At 49.2% G+C, this 23,921-nt stretch overlaps 1 protein-coding gene across 1 annotated transcript in view; it reads left to right on the forward strand.

Moving 5' to 3' along the window:
• The window catches only part of STAB1 (stabilin 1), a 490,754-nt gene that overhangs the window by 436,305 nt on the left and 30,528 nt on the right, over positions 1-23,921 (forward strand). The window contains exons 58-59 of the mRNA XM_088482458.1: positions 12,721-12,914; positions 13,879-14,023. Of these exons, the coding sequence (XP_088338584.1) occupies positions 12,721-12,914; positions 13,879-14,023 (339 nt within the window). The remainder of the gene's footprint in view (positions 1-12,720; positions 12,915-13,878; positions 14,024-23,921) is intronic.

Genomic DNA, 23,921 nt, shown 5'->3' on the forward strand with positions numbered 1-23,921 from the left:
GCTCCACTTCTTCAACCAAGTTACAATGTCTGCACACAGCCAAAGCCAGCTCCACTCCTCCTTCCCAGTTACCATGTCTGCACAAAGCCAAAGCCAGCTCCACTTCTTCTTCCCAGTTACAATGTCTGCACACAGCCAAAGCCAGCTCCACTCCTTCTTCCCAGTTGCCATGTCTGCACACAGCCATCCCCAGCTCCTCTCCTTCTTCCCAGTTACCATGTCTGCACACAGCCAAAGCCAGCTCCACTTCTTCTTACCAGTTACCCTGTCTGCACGCAGCCAAAGCCAGCTCCACTTCTTCAACCCAATTACAATGTCTGCATGCAGCCTAAGCCAGCTCCACTTCCTCATCCCAGTTACAATGTCTGCATACAGCCAAAGCCAGCTCCATTCCTTCTTCCCAGTTACCATGTCTGCACACAGTCAACACCTGCTCCACTTCTTCTTCCCAGTTACCATGTCTGCACACAACCAAAGCCAGCTCCACTCCTTCTTCCCAGTTACCGTGTCTGCACACAGTCATCACCAGCTCCACTCCTCCTTCCCAGTTACCATGTCTGCACACAGCCATCACCAGCTCCACTTCTTCTTCCCAGTTACCATGTCTGCACACAGCCAAAGCCAGCTCCACTCCTCCTTCCCAGTTACAATGTCTGCACATAGACATCACCAGCTCCACTCCTCCTTCCCAGTTACCATGTCTGCACACAGCCAAATCCAGCTCCACTTCTTCTTCCCAGTTACAATGTCTGCACACAGACAAAGCCAGCTCCACTTCTTCAACCAAGTTACAATGTCTGCACACAGCCAAAGCCAGCTCCACTCCTCCTTCCCAGTTACCATGTCTGCACACAGCCAAAGCCAGCTCCACTTCTTCTTCCCTGTTACAGTCTGCACGCAGCCAAAGCCAGCTCCACTTCTTCAAACCAGTTACAATGTCTATATACAGCCAAAACCAGCTCCACTCCTCCTTCCCTGTTACCATATCTGCACACAGCCATCCCCAGCTCCACTCCTTCCCAGTTACCATGTCTGCACACAGCCAAAGCCAACTCCACTCCTCCTTCCCAGTTACAATGTCTGCACATAGACATCACCAACTCCACTCCTCCTTCCCAGTTACCATGTCTGCACACAGTCCTCACCAGCTCCAATCCTCCTTCCCAGTTACCATATCTGCACACAGCCAAAGCCAGCTCCACTCCTTCTTCCCAGTTACCATGTCTGCACACAGTGATCACCAACTCCACTCCTCATTTCTAGTTACCATGTCTGCACACAGCCATCACCCGCTCCACTTCTTCTTCCCAGTTACCATGTCTGCACACTGCCAAAGCCAGGTCCATTTCTTCTTCCCAGTTAACATGTCTGCACACATCCAAAGCTAGCTCCACTCCTCCTTCCCAGTTACCGTGTCTGCACACAGTCCTCACCTTTTCCAGTTACCATGTCTGCACACTGCCAAAGCCAGCTCCACTTCTTCTTCCCAGTTACAATGTCTGCACACAGCCAAAGCCAGCTCCACTCCTCCTTCCCAGTTACCGTGTCTCCACACAGTCCTCACCAGCTCCACTCCTTCTTCCCAGTTACCATGTCTGCACACAGCCAAAGCCAGCTCCACTTCTTTTTCCCAGTTACAATGTCTGCACACAGCTAAAACCAGCTCCACTTCTTCTTCCCAGTTACCGTGTCTGCACACAGCCATCACCAGCTCCTCTCCTTCTTCCCAATTACCGTGTCTGCACACAGCCATCACCAGCTCCTCTCCTTCTTCCCAGTTACCATGTCTGCACACAGCCATCCCCAGCTCCACTCCTTCTTCCCAGGTACCATGTCTGCACACAGCCAAAGCCAGCTCCACTCCTCCTTCCCAGTTACAATGTCTGCACATAGACATCACCAGCTCCACTCCTCCTTCCCAGTTACCATGTCTGCACACAGTCCTCACCAGCTCCACTCCTACTTCCCAGTTACCATGTCTGCAGACAGCCAAAGCCAGCTCCACTTCTTCAACCCAGTTACCATGTCTGCACACAGTCATCACCAGCTCCACTCCTCCTTCCCAGTTACCATATCTGCACACAGCCAAAGCCAGCTCCACTCCTTCTTCCCAGTTACCATGTCTGAACACAGTCATCACCAGCTCCACTCCTCATTTCCAGTTACCATGTCTGCACACAGCCATCACCAGCTCCACTTCTTCTTCCCAGGTACTATGTCTGCACACTGCCAAAGCCAGCTCCACTTCTTCTTCCCAGTTACCATGTCTGCACACAGCCAAAGCCAGCAACACTCCTCCTTCCCAGTTACCGTGTCTGTACACAGTCCTCACCAGCTCCACTCCTTCTTTCCAGTTGCCTTGTCTGCACACAGCCAAAGCCAGCTCCACTTCTTCTTCCCAGTTACAAAGTCTGCACACAGTCAGTGCCAGCTCCACTCCTTATTCCCAGTTACCATATCTGCACAGAGCCATCACCAGCTCCACTTCTTATTTCCAGTTACAATGTCTGCACACAGCCAAAGCCAGCTCCACTTCTTCTTGCCAGTTACCGTGTCTGCACACAGCCATCACCAGCTCCACTCCTTCTTCCCAGTTACTGTGTCTACACACAGCCATCACCAGCTCCACTCCTTCCCAGTTACCATGTCTGCACACAGCCATCACCAGCTCCACTCCTCCTTCCCAGTTACCATGTCTGCACACAGTCCTCACCAGCTCCACTCCTCCTTCCCAGTTACCGTGTCTGCACACAGTCCTCACCAGCTCCACTCCTTCTTTCCAGTTACCATGTCTGCACACAGCCAAAGCCAGCTCCACTTCTTATTCCCAGTTACAATGTCTGCACACAGCCATCGCCAGCTCCACTCCTTCTTCCCAGTTACCATATCTGCACACAGCCATCACCAGCTCCACTCCTTCTTCCCAGTTACCATGTCTGCACACAGCCAAAGCCAGGTCCACTTCTTCTTCCCAGTTACAATGTCTGCACACAGCTAAAACAAGCTACACTCCTCCTTCCCAGTTACCATGTCTGCACACAGCCATCCCCAGCTCCACTCCTTCTTCCCAGTTACCATGTCTGCACACAGCCATCCCCAGCTTCACTCCTTCTTCCCAGTTACCATGTCTGCACAAAGCCAAAGCCAGCTTCACTCCACCTTCCCAGTTACCATGTCTGCACAAAGCCGTCCCCAGCTCCACTCCTTCTTCCCAGTTACCATGTCTGCACACAGCCAAAGCCAGCTCCACTCCTCCTTCCCAGTTACCATGTCTGCACACAGCCAAAGCCAGCTCCACTTCTTCTTCCCAGTTACAGTGTCTGCACACAGACAAAGCCAGCTCCACTTCTTCAACCAAGTTACAATGTCTGCACACAGCCAAAGCCAGCTCCACTCCTCCTTCCCAGTTACCATGTCTGCACAAAGCCAAAGCCAGCTCCACTTCTTCTTCCCAGTTACAATGTCTGCACACAGCCAAAGCCAGCTCCACTCCTTCTTCCCAGTTACCATATCTGCACACAGCCATCCCCAGCTCCTCTCCTTCTTCCCAGTTACCATGTCTGCACACAGCCATCCCCAGCTCCACTTCTTCTTACCAGTAACCCTGTCTGCACGCAGCCAAAGCCAGCTCCACTTCTTCAACCCAATTACAATGTCTGCATGCAGCCTAAGCCAGCTCCACTTCCTCATCCCAGTTACAATATCTGCATACAGCCAAAGCCAGCTCCATTCCTTCTTCCCAGTTACCATGTCTGCACACAGTCAACACCAGCTCCACTTCTTCTTCCCAGTTACCATGTCTGCACACAACCAAAGCCAGCTCCACTCCTTCTTCCCAGTTACCGTGTCTGCACACAGTCATCACCAGCTCCACTCCTCCTTCCCAGTTACCATGTCTGCACACAGCCATCACCAGCTCCACTTCTTCTTCCCAGTTACCATGTCTGCACACAGCCAAAGCCAGCTCCACTCCTCCTTCCCAGTTACCGTGTCTGCACACAGTCCTCACCAGCTCCACTCCTTCTTCCCAGTTACCATGTCTGCACACAGCCAAAGCCAGCTCCACTTCTTCTTCCCAGTTACAATGTCTGCACACAGCCAAAGCTAGCTCCACTCCTTCTTCCCAGTTACCATGTCTGCACACAGCCAAAGCCAGCTCCACTTCTTCAACCCAGTTACAATGTCTATATACAGCCAAAGCCAGCTCCACTCCTTCTTCCCAGTTACCATGTCTGCACACAGCCAAAGCCAGCTCCTCTTCTTCAACCACGTTACTATGTCTGCATACTGCCAAAGCCAGCTCCACTCCTCCTTCCCAGTTACCATGTCTGCACACAGCCTTCACCAGCTCCACTCCTTCTTCCCAGTTACCATGTCTGCACACAGCCAAAGCCAGCTCCACTTCTTCAACCCAGTTACAATGTCTATATACAGCCAAAGCCAGCTCCACTCCTCCTTCCCAGTTACAATGTCTACACACAGCCAAAGCCAGCTCCACTTCTTCAACCAAGTTACAATGTCTGCACACTGCCAAAGCCAGCTCCACTCCTCCTTCCCAGTTACCATGTCTGCACACAGCCAAAGCCAGCTCCACTTCTTCCCAGTTACATTGTCTGCACACAGCCAAAGCCAGCTCCACTCCTTCTTCCCAATTACCATGTCTGCACACAGCCATCACCAGCTCCACTCCTTCTTCCCAGTTACCATGTCTGCACACAGCCAAAGCCAGCTCCACTTCTTCAACCCAGTTACAATGTCTGCATACAGCCAAAGCCAGCTCCACTTCCTCAACCCAGTTACATTGTCTGCATACAGCCAAAGCCAGCTCCACTCCTTCTTCCCAGTTACCATGTCTGCACACAGTCATCACCAGCTCCACTCCTTCTTCCCAGTTACCATGTCTGCACACAGCCATCACCAGCTCCACTCCTTCTTCCCAGTTACCATGTCTGCACACAGCCAAAGCCAGCTCCACTTCTTCAATCCAATTACAATGTCTGCATGCAGCCAAAGCCAGCTCCACTTCCTCAACCCAGTTACAATGTCTGCATACAGCCAAACCCAGCTCCATTCATTCTTCCCAGTTACCATGTCTGAACACAGTCATCACCAGCTCCACTTCTTCTTCCCAGTTACCATGTCTGCACACAACCAAAGCCAGCTCCACTCCTTCTTCCCAGTTACCGTGTCTGCACACAGTCATCACCAGCTCCACTCCTCCTTCCCAGTTACCATGTCTGCACACAGCCATCACCAGCTCCACTTCTTCTTCCCAGTTACCATGTCTGCACACAGCCAAAGCCAGCTCCACTCCTCCTTCCCAGTTACCATGTCTGAACACAGTCATCACCAGCTCCACTTCTTCTTCCCAGTTACCATGTCTGCACACAACCAAAGCCAGCTCCACTCCTTCTTCCCAGTTACCGTGTCTGCACACAGTCATCACCAGCTCCACTCCTCCTTCCCAGTTACCATGTCTGCACACAGCCATCACCAGCTCCACTTCTTCTTCCCAGTTACCATGTCTGCACACAGCCAAAGCCAGCTCCACTCCTCCTTCCCAGTTACCGTGTCTGCACACAGTCATCACCAGCTCCACTTCTTCTTCCCAGTTACCATGTCTGCACACAGCCAAAGCCAGCTCCACTTCTTCAACCCAGTTACAATGTCTATATACAGCCAAAGCCAGCTCCACTCCTCCTTCCCAGTTACAATGTCTACACACAGCCAAAGCCAGCTCCACTTCTTCAACCAAGTTACAATGTCTGCACACAGCCAAAGCCAGCTCCACTCCTCCTTCCCAGTTACCATGTCTGCACACAGCCAAAGCCAGCTCCACTTCTTCCCAGTTACATTGTCTGCTCACAGCGAAAGCCAGCTCCACTCCTTCTTCCCAATTTCCATGTCTGCACACAGCCATCACCATCTCCACTCCTTCTTCCCAGTTACCATGTCTGCACACAGCCAAAGCCAGCTCCACTTCTTCAACCCAGTTACAATGTCTGCATACAGCCAAAGCCAGCTCCACTTCCTCAACCCTGTTACATTGTCTGCATACAGCAAAAGCCAGCTCCACTTCTTCTTCCCAGTTACCATGTCTGCACACAGCAAAAGCCAGCTCCACTCCTCCTTCCCAGTTACCATGTCTGCACACAGCCATCCCCAGCTCCACTCCTTCTTCCCAGTTACCATGTCTGCACAAAGCCAGCTTCACTCCACCTTCCCAGTTACCATGTCTGCACAAAGCCGTCCCCAGCTCCACTCCTTCTTCCCAGTTACCATGTCTGCACACAGCCAAAGCCAGCTCCACTCCTCCTTCCCAGTTACCATGTCTGCACACAGCCAAAGCCAGCTCCACTTCTTCTTCCCAGTTACAGTGTCTGCACACAGACAAAGCCAGCTCCACTTCTTCAACCAAGTTACAATGTCTGCACACAGCCAAAGCCAGCTCCACTCCTCCTTCCCAGTTACCATGTCTGCACATAGCCAAAGCCAGCTCCACTTCTTCTTCCCAGTTACAATGTCTGCACACAGCCAAAGCCAGCTCCACTCCTTCTTCCCAGTTACAATGTCTGCACACAGCCATCCCCAGCTCCTCTCCTTCTTCCCAGTTACCATGTCTGCACACAGCCAAAGCCAGCTCCACTTCTTCTTACCAGTTACCCTGTCTGCACGCAGCCAAAGCCAGCTCCACTTCTTCAACCCAATTACAATGTCTGCATGCAGCCTAAGCCAGCTCCACTTCCTCATCCCAGTTACAATGTCTGCATACAGCCAAAGCCAGCTCCATTCCTTCTTCCCAGTTACCATGTCTGCACACAGTCAACACCAGCTCCACTTCTTCTTCCCAGTTACCATGTCTGCACACAACCAAAGCCAGCTCCACTCCTTCTTCCCAGTTACCGTGTCTGCACACAGTCATCACCAGCTCCACTCCTCCTTCCCAGTTACCATGTCTGCACACAGCCATCACCAGCTCCACTTCTTCTTCCCAGTTACCGTGTCTGCACACAGCCAAAGCCAGCTCCACTCCTCCTTCCCAGTTACCGTGTCTGCACACAGTCCTCACCAGCTCCACTCCTTCTTCCCAGTTACCATGTCTGCACACAGCCAAAGCCAGCTCCACTTCTTCTTCCCAGTTACAATGTCTGCACACAGCCAAAGCTAGCTCCACTCCTTCTTCCCAGTTACCATGTCTACACACAGCCAAAGCCAGCTCCACTTCTTCAACCCAGTTACAATGTCTATATACAGCCAAAGCCAGCTCCACTCCTTCTTCCCAGTTACCATGTCTGCACACAGCCAAAGCCAGCTCCACTCCTTCTTCCCAGTTACAATGTCTGCACACAGCCAAAGCCAGCTCCTCTTCTTCAACCACGTTACTATGTCTGCATACAGCCAAAGCCAGCTCCACTCCTCCTTCCCAGTTACCATGTCTGCACACAGCCTTCACCAGCTCCACTCCTTCTTCCCAGTTACCATGTCTGCACACAGCCAAAGCCAGCTCCACTTCTTCAACCCAGTTACAATGTCTATATACAGCCAAAGCCAGCTCCACTCCTCCTTCCCAGTTACAATGTCTACACACAGCCAAAGCCAGCTCCACTTCTTCAACCAAGTTACAATGTCTGCACACTGCCAAAGCCAGCTCCACTCCTCCTTCCCAGTTACCATGTCTGCACACAGCCAAAGCCAGCTCCACTTCTTCCCAGTTACATTGTCTGCACACAGCCAAAGCCAGCTCCACTCCTTCCCAATTACCATGTCTCCACACAGCCATCACCAGCTCCACTCCTTCTTCCCAGTTACCATGTCTGCACACAGCCAAAGCCAGCTCCACTTCTTCAACCCAGTTACAATGTCTGCATACAGCCAAAGCCAGCTCCACTTCCTCAACCCAGTTACATTGTCTGCATACAGCCAAAGCCAGCTCCACTCCTTCTTCCCAGTTACAATGTCTGCACACAGTCATCACCAGCTCCACTCCTTCTTCCCAGTTACCATGTCTGCACACAGCCAAAGCCAGCTCCACTTCTTCAACCCAGTTACAATGTCTGCATACAGCCAAAGCCAGCTCCACTTCCTCAACCCAGTTACATTGTCTGCATACAGCAAAAGCCAGCTCCACTTCTTCTTCCCAGTTACCATGTCTGCACACAGCAAAAGCCAGCTCCACTCCTCCTTCCCAGTTACCGTGTCTGCACACAGTCCTCACCAGCTCCACTCCTTCTTTCCAGTTACCATGTCTGCACACAGCCAAGCCAGCTCCACTCCTTCTTCCCAGTTACCATGTCTGCACACAGCTAAAACCAGCTCCACTCCTCCTTCCAAGTTATCATGTCTGCACACAGCCATCCCCAGCTCCACTCCTTCTTCCCAGTTACCGTGTCTGCACACAGCCATCACCAGCTCCACTCCTTCTTCCCAGTTACCATGTCTGCACACAGCCATCCTCAGCTCCACTCCTTCTTCCCAGTTACCATGTCTGCACACAGCCAAAGCCAGCTCCACTCCTCCTTCCCAGTTACAATGTCTGCACATAGACATCACCAGCTCCACTCCTCCTTCCCAGTTACCATGTCTGCACAAAGCCATCCCCAGCTCCACTCCTTCTTCCCAGTTACCATGTCTGCACACAGCCAAAGCCAGCTCCACTCCTCCTTCCCAGTTACAATGTCTGCACATAGACATCACCACCTCCACTCCTCCTTCCCAGTTACCATGTCTGCACACAGCCAAAGCCAGCTCCACTTCTTCTTTCCAGTTACAATGTCTGCACCCAGACAAAGCCAGCTCCACTTCTTCAACCAAATTACATTGTCTGCACACAGCCAAAGCCAGCTCCACTTCTTCAACCCAGTTACCATGTCTGCACACAGTCATCACCAGCTCCACTCCTCCTTCCCATTTACCATATCTGCACACAGCCAAAGCCAGCTCCACTCCTTCTTCCCAGTTACCATGTCTGCACACAGTCATCACCAGCTCCACTTCTCATTTCTAGTTACCATGTCTGCACACAGCCATCACCAGCTCCACTTCTTCTTCGCAGTTACCATGTCTGCACACTGCGAAAGCCAGGTCCACTTCTTCTTCCCAGTTACCATGTCTGCACACAGCAAAAGCCATCTCCACTCCTCCTTCCCAGTTACCGTGTCTGCACACAGTCCTCACCAGCTCCACTCCTTCTTTCCAGTTACCATGTCTGCACACAGCCATCACCAGCTCCACTTCTTATTCCCAGTTACAATGTCTGCACACAGTCATCGCCAGCTCCACTCTTTCTTCCCAGTTACCATATCTGCACACAGCCATCACCAGCTCCACTCCTTCTTCCCAGTTACCATGTCTGCACACAGCCAAAGCCAGCTCCACTTCTTCTTCCCAGTTACAATGTCTGCACACAGCTAAAACCAGCTCCACTCCTCCTTCCCAGTTACCATGTCTGCACACAGCCATCCCCAGCTCCACTCCTTCTTCCCAGTTACCGTGTCTGCACACAGCAATCACCAGCTCCACTCCTTCTTCCCAGTTACCATGTCTGTACACAGCCATCCCCAGCTCCACTCCTTCTTCCCAGTTACCATGTCTGCACAAAGCCAAAGCCAGCTCCACTCCGCCTTCCCAGTTACAATGTCTGCACATAGACATCACCAGCTCCACTCCTCCTTCACAGTTACCATGTCTGCACAAAGCCATCCCCAGCTCCACTCCTTCTTCCCAGTTACCATGTCTGCACACAGCCAAAGCCAGCTCCACTCCTCCTTCCCAGTTACAATGTCTGCACATAGACATCACCAGCTCCACTCCTCCTTCCCAGTTACCATGTCTGCACACAGCCATCACCAGCTCCACTTCTTCTTCCCAGTTATCATGTCTGCACACAGCCATCACCATCTCCACTTCTTCAACCCAGTTATAATGTCTGCATACAGCCAAAGCCAGCTCCACTCCTCCTTCCCAGTTACCATGTCTGCACAGTCATCACCAGCTCCACTCCTTCTTCTCAATTACCATGTCTGCACACAGCCAAAGCCAGCTCCTCTTCTTCTTCCCAGTTACAATGTCTGCATACAGCCAAAGCCAGCTCTACTCCTCCTTCCCAGTTACCATATCTGCACACAGCCATCCCCAGCTCCACTCCTTCTTCCCAGTTACCGTGTCTGCACACAGCCATCACCAGCTCCACTCCTTCTTCCCAGTTACCATGTCTGCACACAGCCATCCCCAGCTCCACTCCTTCTTCCCAGTTACCATGTGTGCACACAGCCAAAGCCAGCTCCACTCCTCCTTCCCAGTTAGAATGTCTGCACATAGACATCACCAGCTCCACTCCTCCTTCCCAGTTACCATGTCTGCACAGAGCCATCCCCAGCTCCACTCCTTCTTCCCAGTTACCATGTCTGCACACAGCCAAAGCCAGCTCCACTCCTCCTTCCCAGTTACAATGTCTGCACATAGACATCTCCAGCTCCACTCCTCCTTCCCAGTTACAATGTCTGCACACAGCCAAATCCAGCTCCTTCCCAGTTACCATGTCTGCACACAGCCAAAGCCAGCTCCACTTCTTCTTCCCAGTTACAATGTCTGCACACAGCCAAATCCAGCTCCACTCCTTCTTCCCAGTTACCATGTCTGCACACAGCCATCCCCAGCTCCTCTCCTTCTGCCCAGTTACCATGTCTGCACATAGTCATCACCAGCTCCACTCCTTCTTCCCAGTTACCATGTCTGCACACAGCCATCACCAACTCCACTCCTTCTTCCCAGTTACCATGTCTGCACACAGCCAAAGCCAGCTCCACTTCTTCCCAGTTACCCTGTCTGCACGCAGCCAAAGCCAGCTCCACTTCTTCAACCCAGTTACAATGTCTGCATGCAGCCAAAGCCAGCTCCACTTCCTCAACCCAGTTACAATGTCTGCATACAGCCAAAGCCAGCTACATTCCTTCTTCCCAGTTACCATGTCTGCACACAGTCATCACCAGCTCCACTTCTTCTTCCCAGTTACCATGTCTGCACACAACCAAAGCCAGCTCCACTCCTTCTTCCCAGTTACCGTGTCTGCACACAGTCATCACCAGCTCCACTCCTTCCCAGTTACCATGTCTGCACACAGCCAATGCCAGCTCCACTCCTCCTTCCCAGTTACCGTGTCTGCACACAGTCCTCCCCAGCTCCACTCCTTCTTTCCAGTTACCATGTCTGCACACAGCCAAGGCCAGCTCCACTTCTTCTTCCCAGTTACAATGTCTGCACACAGCCAAAGCTAGCTCCACTCCTTCTTCCCAGTTACCATGTCTGCACACAGTCATCACCAGCTCCACTTCTTCTTCCCAATTACCATGTCTGCACACAGCCAAAGCCAGCTCCACTCCTTCTTCCCAGTTACAATGTCTGCACACAGCCAAAGCCAGCTCCTCTTCTTCAACCACGTTACAATGTCTGCATACAGCCAAAGCCAGCTCCACTCCTCCTTCCCAGTTACCAGGTCTGCACACAGCCATCACCAGCTCCACTCCTTCTTCCCAGTTACCATGTCTGCACACAGCCAAAGCCAGCTCCACTTCTTCAACCCAGTTACAATGTCTATGTACAGCCAAAGCTAGCTCCACTCCTCCTTCCCAGTTACAATGTCTACACACAGCCAAAGCCAGCTCCACTTCTTCAACCAAGTTACAATGTCTGCACACAGCCAAAGCCAGCTCCACTCCTCCTTCCCAGTTACCATGTCTGCACACAGCCAAAGCCAGCTCCACTTCTTCCCAGTTACATTGTCTGCACACAGCCAAAGCCAGCTCCACTCCTTCTTCCCAGTTACCATGTCTGCACACAGCCAAAGCCATCTCCACTTCTTCTTCCCAGTTACAATGTCTGCATACAGCCAAAGCCAGCTCCACTCCTCCTTCCCAGTTACCATGTCTACACACAGTCATCACCAGCTCCACTCCTTCTTCCCAGTTACCATGTCTACACACAGTCATCACCAGCTCCATCCTTCTTCCCAGTTACCATTCCTGCACACAGCCATCACCAGCTCCACTCCTTCTTCCCAGTAACAATGTCTGCACACAGTCATCACCAGCTCCACTCCTTCTTCCCAGTTACCATGTCTGCACACAGCCAAAGGCAGCTCCACTTCTTCAACCCAGTTACAATGTCTGCACACAGCCATCTCCAGCTCCACTTTTACTTCCCAGTTACCATGTCTGCACACAGCCATCACCAGCTCCACTCCTTCTTCCCAGTTCCCATGTCTGCACACAGCCATCACCAGCTCCACTCCTTCTTCCCAGTTACCATGTCTGCACACAGTAGTAATAGAATTTATAGTCTCAAAATTTCAGCTCTGTTGTTCTCTTCAGTTCAGAACTGAAAAACATGGCGGCCAACCCCAGTTCTGCTCTTACTACTTACTTACAGACCATAGGTACATCCAGTTCTACTTTCTCACCCAGTTCGGGGAAACAAGGCCATCTCCAGCTCTCGTCGCAGTTCAGTTTTCAATACATAACCAACTCCATCCATTCCTTTTCCCCTTAATTCCTGACTTGAGGTGCAGCCAGCTCTACTGTCTCCAGAGTTCCAGACTTACTTTTTAACAAACCCTGTTTGCAACCTATCAGAACCATCCTGTAAAACATTTCAGATACTAAAAGACTTGTAACTGCATTATGTGTTCCGAGTCCCAGTGAATGCACTTCTTATTACTCTGTACAGTGATTGACCAATGCCGTGAATACAATGGTGGCTGCAGTATCCATAGCCAGTGCTCTCAGGTTGGGGTAAAAGTCTCATGTGTATGCTTTCCTGGATATGAAGGAGATGGAAATGTCTGTACGCCGATCAATGTCTGTGCAAATGGTGAAAACGGGGGATGTAGTGAACATGCAACATGTATATATACTGGCCCGGTAAGTATATGTCCTCTAGATTTAAGCACAATGTTATGCTAATAACAGGACCACTTCATGTCTTTGTGCAAATGTTCCAGCCACCCATGGGCGTAACTACCATAGGTTTAAGGGTTGCAGCTGCTTTGGGGCCCAGTGCTGAAGGGGGCCCATTTTTTTTTATCAAAGTTACATGTGTTATATACATTTTTCACCATTGTGTTGTACATAGGGGCCCTTACAAACTTTTCCTATGGGGCCTTCAAATACCTAGTTACACCCCTGCAGCCAACAGATGTTATCATCAGCAACCTTTGGCTCTCTGAGTTAAAAGCTTCTAGGAGCAATGGCAGCAGCTTACTCTTAAAGGTCTTTTATCAATTGACAGTAAAACCGTGAGGGCCAGGACTCTTCCCAGAAGGAGTAGATTTAAGAGACTCATCCAATTCAAGCATAGTAAAAGGCCTCTCCAGCTCCACACAATGAGGAACCGAGAGCCTAGGAAACCGAACTCTAATTAATAATGTTTTTAAATATTTTGCACCAGTATATTCAGTAGTGTTTTACAACTTGGGGACAAACAACATAATAGGCTGGGTACCAACAGGCAGACAAAGACATGAGAGGCCGGGCGGATTAAGAAAGGAGGGGCCACAAACAGCCACTGTGCAGCCCCCTGTCTCTCTCACTGGCATATGTGCTGATGTAAGGGAACATGACGCTCGGGCCATTTTCCCAGTGATCGCTCTACTGCGCCATGGCAGATCTCCGGGAAAATGGTGTTGTGCCATATTCCCAGTAATTTCTGCCAGTGGACAGGTCAGAATCGTTTAGGGTGCAAGGTGTGCTGTACCCAGAGGCCCGTGTGCACCGCACACTCTGCACCCATTATAAGATAAGTCAATGATCAGAGGCACTAGTGATATTACTCTGTCTATTGGTTTAGGTTTGTTTGGTTTCTGTTTTTACTTTTTTTTTCTTGCAGAATATGAAGAGATGTGAATGTCACGATGGTTATGTGGGTAATGGGGTCCAGTGTCTAGAAAGAGCTATTCCACCTGTGGACCGTTGTCTAGAAGCAAATGGAGACTGCGATCCACTTGCAATCTGTTCTGATCTGCACTTTCAAGGTAAAAAAATGTGATATTCATGCTTATCTGTGTTTAGTAATATTATTATATTAATACTGTAAGTGAATAATGCAAATTCAGAATAGACATTAATTTTACTATTATGCATTATTTATAAAGCACCAATATATTTCACAGTGCCATATAATCAGGGAGTTTATTAGGAACATAAACACCAGGGTGTAAGGTGAGAGCTTTAATACATAGGAAATTCTAGAAGGAAATTAAAGGTGAATATTTGTGGACCAGCTACACGTATTCCCACAAGGATGTACTTTATCATGTGCTCAGCTCAGTATGGAAAACCACTCGGTTACTTTCATTAAGGAAGTGCAGTGATGGAAGGGAAGAATGAACAGTGTCGTTAGAGGAGGGCATGCATCACGAAGCTGGAGTTTTAAAATTAATTAAGGTAACTAGTCATAGGACCATATTCAATTTGGAGCGAAATGTCGGAATCGGCGATAATTTATCACCGATGACGTCATTTTCGCCTATTTGAAAGACTTTTCGCAGGTTCGAAAAGTCTTTGAAAAAAAACGGGGATAACTTTTCACTACTGAAATAGGTGGCGAAAAAAAGTGCAGAATTGGGGTTTAGGGGTGCAGGCTTAAAAAAAATAGCCTGCACCCCTGGGAATGTCATTTAACCACTTAACTGACGAATTCTTTTTCCAAAAACCGCTCCAAAATTGTCGGATTCTTTTATGACTGAATTAGATCAACAACATAATTTTAAACTTATCCATCGCTATTTTATTTGAAAAAAAATATTTTTTTAAAACACAGTATACCATAAAAATAGCAATTTTTATGTTATACTGTAGTGATGGCCATTGACAGCTGTACCATCGATGGTTCAATCATCGTTAGAAGCCATCAATTGTTTAGCGATTGGTCGAGGAGATCTATGTAGACCAGTGTTGGCTAACCTTGACACTCCAGCTGTTATGGAACTACATAACCCAGCATGCACTGCTACAGTTTTGCTATTAGGGCATGCTAAAACTGTGGCAGGGCATGCTGGGATATATAGTTCCACAACAGCTGGAGTGTCAAGGTTAGCCAACACTGGTGTAGACCACAACTGCCTATGTTTCCTAAACATCGACTGAGGGTTGCCATTGATGGTGCAACATTGATGCCCACCAGCAATGGCAAACCACTTGTTTTCAGTCAGACCATAGATGGTTTGCAAACCATCGATGGTCGGTTGCCATCCCTAATAAGAGGCTCTGCGATATATATCAAAATATATATATATATATCGGACATATATATTTATATATATATATATTAGGGATGAGCGGGTTCGGTTCCCTGAGAACCGAACCCACCCGAACTTCGGGGATCCGGGGCGATCCGAGCCCAAGCTCGGATCTCCCTGTCTGCCCCGGATCCCTCTCCCGAGGCAAAACCTCGAGATCTGCTGTCGGATCTCGAGGTTTTGCCTCGAGCGGCCATTTAAAAAAAAATGCCTTTGCCTTTAATGGGCAAAGTGCTGATTGGCTGACAGAGCCGTCTGTCACGGCTCTCAGCCAATCAGCATTATGGTGCTCATTTGCATGTAGCACGGACTCGTGAGATCCGTGCTACATGCATCTGTGTGATTGACAGTGACACAGAGCACAGATGGGTCAGTGAGACCCGTCTGTGCTGCTGTGTATTTCAATGACACAGATGCACGCACGGACCAGGAGATCCGTGCTACTTGCATCTGTGTCATTGACACAGAGCACTAACGGGTCCGTGAGACCCGTCTGTGCTGCTGTGGTAAATTAAAAAAAAAAAACCTGTGTAAAAAGAGAAAAAAATGGCGTGCCCCCCCCCAAAAAAAGAGCAACCAGCCCCGGGCATTAGTGACCCAGTGCTGGGTGTGCTTAAATACAGGGGACAAACGACATAGGGGTCCCCTGTACTTAAACACAACCAGCACCGGGCTAGTCAGAACCAGAGCTGGTTGCCAAAATACGGGGGACAAACGACGTAGGGGTCCCCCGTATTCTGCGCAACCAGCTCTGGGCTCTGATCCGGTCCTGGTTCTGGAAATACAGGGGAAAAAAATGAGTAGGGTTCCCCTGTATGTTCCAGAACCAGCACTGGACTTTTTCTAGCGGGGGGCTGATGCCACAGCCAGGGGAGCCCTTTCACCGGGCCCCCCAGCCGCAGCATCAGCCCTGACCGCTAGTCAGCCCAGGCCGGGGATCCCTGGAGAGCTGGGGACCCCCCCAATAAAGGGGTCACCCTCTCCAGGGCACCCCAGGCCCAGGCTGATAGCCCGGGGCTATCCCCGCCACCCCTGGTGGCGGTGGGTGGCGGGTTGATTGTGTGGTGTGGTGTAAATAAAGAATATCAAACATTGTCTTTACAAGTAGAACTGCAAGTCCCAGCAAGCCTGCCCCGCATGCTGGTACTTGGAGAACCACAAGTACCAGCATGCAGGGCATTAAGGGCCCACTAGTACCTGTAGTTCACCTGTAAAAAAATGTTTAAAAAAAACACAGGACACACACACCGTGACAGTATAAGTTTATTAAACATACATACACACACACACACACATGTACACATACTCACCTATGTAACCCTGTAGCATCGGTCCACTTGTCCGGTAAAGTATCCATAGGGGACCTGTGAAAAAAAACATACTCACCATCTCCTATGCGAGGTTCTGTCCTCTTCGTTCCAAAGTAGGCATCCCCGGACTTGGCAAAAAAAAAAAAACGAAAACGCGATCCACGAACTTAGTACCGTTCTATAGAACGGTACTTCCCGAATGAGAGCTTAGCGGCGGGGTATCACCATGGAAACCCCGCTGCTAAGCGTTCATTGGCTGAGAGAGGCCATCTCCCGTCTCTCTCAGCCAATGAACGGCTCCCTCCATTGTAGTCAATGCTGGGAGCCGCAAGGTTATTAAAGTTTACCCTGCGGTTCCCACCATTGACTACAATGGAGGGAGCCGTTCATTGGCTGAGAGACGGGAGATGACCTCTCTCAGCCAATGAACGCTTAGCAGCGGGGTTTCCATGGTGATACCCCGCCGCTAAGCTCTCATTCGGGAAGTACCGTTCTATAGAACGGTACTAAGTTCGTGGATCGCGTTTTCGTTTTTTTTTTTTGCCAAGTCCGGGGATGCCTACTTTGGAACGAAGAGGACAGAACCTCGCATAGGAGATGGTGAGTATGTTTTTTTTCACAGGTCCCCTATGGATACTTTACCGGACAAGTGGACCGATGCTACAGGGTTACATAGGTGAGTATGTGTACATGTGTGTGTGTGTATGTATGTTTAATAAACTTATACTGTCACGGTGTGTGTGTCCTGTGTTTTTTTAAACATTTTTTTTACAGGTGAACTACAGGTACTAGTGGGCCCTTAATGCCCTGCATGCTGGTACTTGTGGTTCTCCAAGTACCAGCATGCGGGGCAGGCTAGCTGGGACTTGCAGTTCTACTTGTAAAGACAATGTTTGATATTCTTTATTTACACCACACCACACAATCAACCCGCCACCCACCACCACCAGGGGTGGCGGGGATAGCCCCGGGCTATCAGCCTGGGCCTGGGGTGCCCTGGAGAGGGTGACCCCTTTATTGGGGGGGTCCCCAGCTCTCCAGGGATCCCCGGCCTGGGCTGACTAGCGGTCAGGGTTGATGCTGCGGCTGGGGGGCCCGGTGAAAGGGCTCCCCTGGCTGTGGCATCAGCCCCCCGCTAGAAAAAGTCCAGTGCTGGTTCTGGAACATACAGGGGAACCCTACTCATTTTTTGTCCCCTATATTTCCAGAACCAGGACCGGATCAGAGCCCAGAGCTGGTTGCGCAGAATACAGGGGACCCCTACGTCGTTTGTCCCCCGTATTTTGGCAACCAGCGCTGGTTCTGACTAGCCCGGTGCTGGTTGTGCTTAAGTACAGGGGACCCCTACGTCGTTTGTCCCCTGTATTTAAGCACACCCAGCACTGGGTTACTAATGCCCGGGGCTGGTTGCTCTTTTTTGGGGGGGTGCACGCCATTTTTTTCTTTTTTTACACAGGTTTTTTTTTTTTTTTTTTACCACAGCAGCACAGACGGGTCTCACGGACCTGTCATTGCTCTGTGCCAATCACACAGATGCATGTAGCACGGATCTCCCGGGTTCGTGCTACATGCAAATGGGCACCATAACGCTGATTGGCTTCCTGTCTGCCACTGCAGTGCCACTCCTAGATGGGCCACGTGTTTGTGCCGCCCCCTTGTGTCGCTTAGCATAGTCATCCAGCTTCCTCGGTACAACCTTTTGGCCTAAAAACAATATTGTGAGGTGTGAGGTGTTCAGAATAGAGTGGAAATGAGTGGAAATTAATGTTATTGGGGTTATTAATAGCGTAGGAACAAAAAAAGGCCCATTTATGTGATTTTAGCGTTTTTTTTTTATTTTTTAAGAAAAAATCCAGATCCAAAACACAAAACCCAGAACCCAAAACACGGAAGGGTGGTTTTGGCAAAACCAATCCAGATCCAAAACACGAAGAAAGATCCAGATCCAAAACCAAAACACAAAACACGAAAAGTGTCCGGTGCACACCCCTAATATATATATATATATATATATATACATATATATAAATCTGCTCTTGCTTACACACACACATACGTGTGTGTGTATATATATATATATATATATAATATATATATATATTATACACATATGCGCCTAATCAGCCGTGTGTGATTAGTTTATTCCGGAGTGCTGCCGTGTGGATTACAAACACACACACACATATATATATATATATATATAAATAGATACACACATATATATATATATTATATATATTATGGCATGGCCCTTATAAAAATGGGCATCATGGGTGAGGAGGAGGAGGAGCAGCTGACGCCGGAGGGAGTGGCCCGGATACCAAGAACAGCGGCGGCTACCAGAGCCACCGCTGCTCTCTACACATTCAGTGATCACTATGTGATCACTGCCAGAGCCGCAGCAGAAGGGTGTCCCGCTGGCGAAAACGGACACATAGCACAGCGGCGGCTACCAGAGCCGCCACTGCTGCTTCTACTCAGCCAGTGATCACTTGTGTGCTGGAGCCGCAGCCGGAGGATGTCCAGCTGGCGGCTCCGATACATAGCAGCAGCGGCGGCTACCAGAGCCGCCGCTGCTGCTTCTCACTGAAGGGGGTGGGGCCGGCCGGCTGCCCGATCACTGCTGGCGACAGCAGCAGCTGCGGCTACATGAGCCCTGGCTGCTTCCTCTATGGAAGTTCACCGGGAGGGGGGTGTCGACGGTGCCCGATCACTGTGGCCAGCAGTGACCGGGACACAAAGGAGGGGGAGCCGCGGGTGTAGAGGGACCAGAAGGTCCCTCTGATATAGTCGGCAGTGGGAAGATTAACTTCCCATAGCCGCCTATTGGCCATTTCTGACTGGTCGTATCAGATATGACCATATCAGCGAAAGCCCAGTCTGGTATGGTCGTATCTGATACAACCGTGCCAGGCAAGTGGTTAAAAATAAACTGTGTCAAAAAAAAGTTTAAAAAAAATCGGGACACCCCAAAAAATGTACTTTAATTTTGGGGGTAAAAAAAAAAAAATTAGCGAACACACTTCTAAAATAGCCAAATTAAATTCAGAGGGGTTCCCAAGTATGCGGCAGGTGTTTTATTCATTGCGGGAGTGGCGGCAGGTGCATTTTTGCAGAATTTTTAAAATCATTTTAGGGACTTAAAAAAATGCTTACCCCCATTTTCATGTACCCCAAATTTGATAGCAGTAGTTTATTTTTACCAAAAAATAGCCGCAAATATGCACCTGCTGCGGCTATTAGAAACCCCGACTTTCTTCAGCGTTTTAAGAGAAGAGTGGGCCCGTGTACAGCCTCCGTTTGATCCCCTCCTGTATGGCAGCGCAGTAGATTCTGGCTGAATGCCAGAATCAATTGCATGCACGGATCGCCGGGAAAATGGCATCCGTGCATTTTTCCCGGGGGACATCTTTTCTGTGTATGCACGAGTCACCAGGAAAATAGCTTCCACCATTTTCCCTGTGATTTTTGCTGCTCTGCAGCGCTTTACCAGACCGGCGCTGCAAAGCAGCACTCGGAATACTGCAGACAGGTGAGTATAAACTAAATATGGGTGCAGGGTGTGCAGTGTGGGCCCGTGTGCACCACACACGCAGGGTGTATAAATACTCCCCTGGAAAGATCTCTCTCATGCTCCTGAAGCCTACATAGGCTTAAAGCACTTCTGAAGATGGTGTAAACTACCGCGACAAAACGTGAAAAGCTTTGCTTTTTGGAGTTTGGTACCTAGGGGTCAGATCATAGTCCCCATTGATAATAATGGGGACTGCGATCTGCAGTGCTAATTAGCACTTTACCAGAGATTTCTGTGAAATCTCCTGCATTGTGCCATTAGTACATAGCTACAATACATAAAATGATGCAGAAACTGCAGTTTCTACATAATCATGGTTGTATTATTATCAATCTGGTCTATTGCCAGCAAAATCTGCAGCATCCCAGGGAGCATTTCTCGAGTATTTATGATTGTTTTGCACCAAAGATAGAGTAGTACAAGTGCACACTTATAATGATGATGGCTACTGCATATGGGAAATTAAATGCATTTAGTTCTGTCCACAAAGTGCAGGAGGAATTGTGGACTGCATTAAGCCTCATAACGTTCTCTGTAAATAAGGTGGCAGTGAGCAGCCTCACTTCTAATACATGGATGTTAAAGTTACTACCATGTGTGCATCATTAATGGCCAGCCAGTCATCACTCAGCACTACAGTTGCTAGATCAATCATTAGCTTTTCATAGAGCGTTTTCTCTATAATCTCAGGCACAATTAATATATTACATTGTAAATGAATTAGGGGTGTGCACCGGCCACTTTTCGTGTTTTGGATCTGGATCTTTCTTTGTGTTTTGGATCTGGATTGGTTTTGCCAAAACCACCCTTCCGTGTTTTGGGTTCTGGGTTTTGTGTTTTGGATCTGTATTTTTTTTTAAAAAAAGCATAAAAACAGCTAAAATCACAGAATTTGTGGGTTTTTCTGCTCCTATGCTATTATTAACCTCAATAACCTTCATTTCCACTCAGTCTATTCTGAACACCTCACACCTCACAATATTGTTTTTATGGTCAAAAGGTTGCACCGAGGTAGCTGGATGACTATGCTAGGCGACACAAGTGGGCGGCACAAACACGTGGCCCATCTAGGAGTGACACTGCAGTGGCAGACAGGATGGCAGTTTGAAAAACTAGGCCCCAAACACTACATAATGCAAAGAAAAAAAAGAGGTGCAAGATGGAATTGTCCTTGGGCCCTCCCACCCACCCTTATAGTTGTATAAATAGGACATGCACACTTTAACAAACCAATCATTTCAGCGCCAGGGTCTGCCACACGACTGTGGCTGAAATGACAAGCTGGCAATTAATGTGTCCCTGCACAAACTGGCTCTACGGAGGCAAGATGTCATCCTCATCCTCCTCATCCACCGATTCCTTGGATAAAACAGGAAAAAAGGATTTAGATGTCCCTGGACTGCTTACGGTCTTACCCAAAGTTTCTGAACTTGACAGTAACTTTTTATGAACGCGCTGCAGGTGCCGTATAAGGGAGGATGTTCCTAGGTGGTTAACGTCCCTACCCCTACTTATTTCACCTTTACATATGGTACATATGGCAAGACAGTTGTTGTCCGGATTTGGATTGAAATATTGCCAGACCAAAGAGGTGGAATGTTTGGTCTTCTGCCCAGGCATGACCGTGATGGGCTTTTTCATCCCACGGACAACAACTGTCTCCCCCGGAGCCTGATTTAAACAAACCACATCACCATCAGAATCTTCCTCGATAACTTCCTCCTCAGTGCCAACTACACCAGTATCCTCATCCTGTTGTACTTCAACAGTGACATCTTCAATTTGCATATCAGCAAGTGGACTGTGGGTGCTCCTTTCAGCACTTGCAGGGGGCGTGCAAATGGTGGAAAGAGCCACCTCTTCCCGTCCAGTGCTGGGAAGGTCAGGCATCGCAACCACCACCACACTTGGACTCTCCTTGGGGATTTGTGATATCTTCTTAGAACGCACAGTTCTTCGCTGTGCTTTTGCCAGCTTAACTCATTTGATTTTTTTAGTGGGAGGAGGGCTTCCATCGTCATGTGAAGCTGAGCCACTAGTCATGAACATAGGGAAAGACCTTAGCCATTCCTTGCCACTCCGTGTCGTAAATGGTATATTGGCAATTTTACGTTTCTCTTCAGATGATTTAAATGTTTTTTTAAAGGTAATTTTCCTGAACTTTGTCATTTGGGATTGTATGTTCCCTCTACTATGACATTGGGCATCGGCCTTGGCAGACGTTGATGGCATGTTATCGTCTATGTCATGACTAGTGGCAGCAGCTTCAGCATTAGGAGGAAGTGGTTCTTGATCTTTCCCTATTTTATTTTTATCGGAGAAAGTTTGGTCCTCCATTTATGTTATATTGATATATACGTGCGGCTAAGGCGCACACAAACACAGAAAATAATTTTTTATTTTTGTTGGAGACTAGTGCACTTTGTGGGTCACACCACCCTTTAAGAAATGAGCCAGCCAGCCCTTTACTTATGGGACACAGGCGCACGCTTGGTGCTGCTCCTTTGTTGATGCACGTGCAGCCACAGTGCACACAATTCACAAACACAGAAAAAAAAAAATTATTTTGTTTGGAGTGCCCTTTGGGGGTTACAGCACCCTTTAGCGGTCAATCCAGCCGGCCCTTTATTTATGGGACACAGGCGCACGCTTGGCACTACTTTGTTGATGCACGTGCGGCTACTGCGCGCACAATTCACAAACACAAAAAAATATTTTTTTTTATTTTGTTTGGAGTGCCCTTTGGGGGTTACAGCACCCTTTAACGGACAAGCCAGCCGGCCTTTTACTTATGGGACACAGGCGCACGCTTGGCACTGCTCCTTCGTTGATGCACGTGCAGCCACAGTGCACACAATTCACAAACACAGAAAAAAATGTTTTATTTTGTTTGGAGTGCCCTTTGGGGGTTACAGCACCCTTTAGCGGTCAATCCAGCCGGCCCTTTATTTATGGGACACAGGCGCACGCTTGGCACTACTTTGTTGATGCACGTGCGGCTACTGCGCACACAATTCACAAACAAAAAAATATATTTTTTTATTTTGTTTGGAGTGCCCTTTGGGGGTTACAGCACCCTTTAACGGACAAGCCAGCCGGCCTTTTACTTATGGGACACAGGCGCACGCTTGGCACTACTTTGTTGATGCACGTGCGGCTACTGCGCACACAATTCACAAACACAAAAAAATATATTTTTTTATTTTGTTTGGAGTGCCCTTTGGGGGTTACAGCACCCTTTAGCGGTCAATCCACCCGGCCCTTTATTTATGGGACACAGGCGCACGCTTGGCACTACTTTGTTGATGCACGTGCGGCTATTGCGCACACAATTCACAAACACCGAAATTTTTTTATTTTTTTTAGCACTTGGGGGGAGCACCCCTGACGGACAGAGCACCCCCTGGACAACACTACAGCACCCCTGTAGGACTGGGACACTGCACAAGACTTTGGAGTGGACACAGCCCCTATGGAGAACTGACTGCACAACACAGTCCAGCCAGCCCCTATGGACTTTGAAGTAGTGGACACAGCCCATATGGACAACAGCAGCACATCACAACACTACACTGCACTACACTACAACACTACACTACACAGCCCAGCCAGCCCTAACTCCCACCCTCCCTCTTCACTGTCCACAGCCGAGTGAGAAAATGGCGCTGACGCGGGTACCTTATATAGGATCCAAAACCCACGAGACCCGGAAGGCGGGATGATGACGTTTTGCCTCGATTTCAGATCC

Source organism: Taudactylus pleione, unplaced genomic scaffold (assembly GCF_031769625.1).
Source record: "Taudactylus pleione unplaced genomic scaffold, aTauple2 ptg000289l, whole genome shotgun sequence".
NCBI lineage: Eukaryota > Metazoa > Chordata > Amphibia > Anura > Myobatrachidae > Taudactylus > Taudactylus pleione.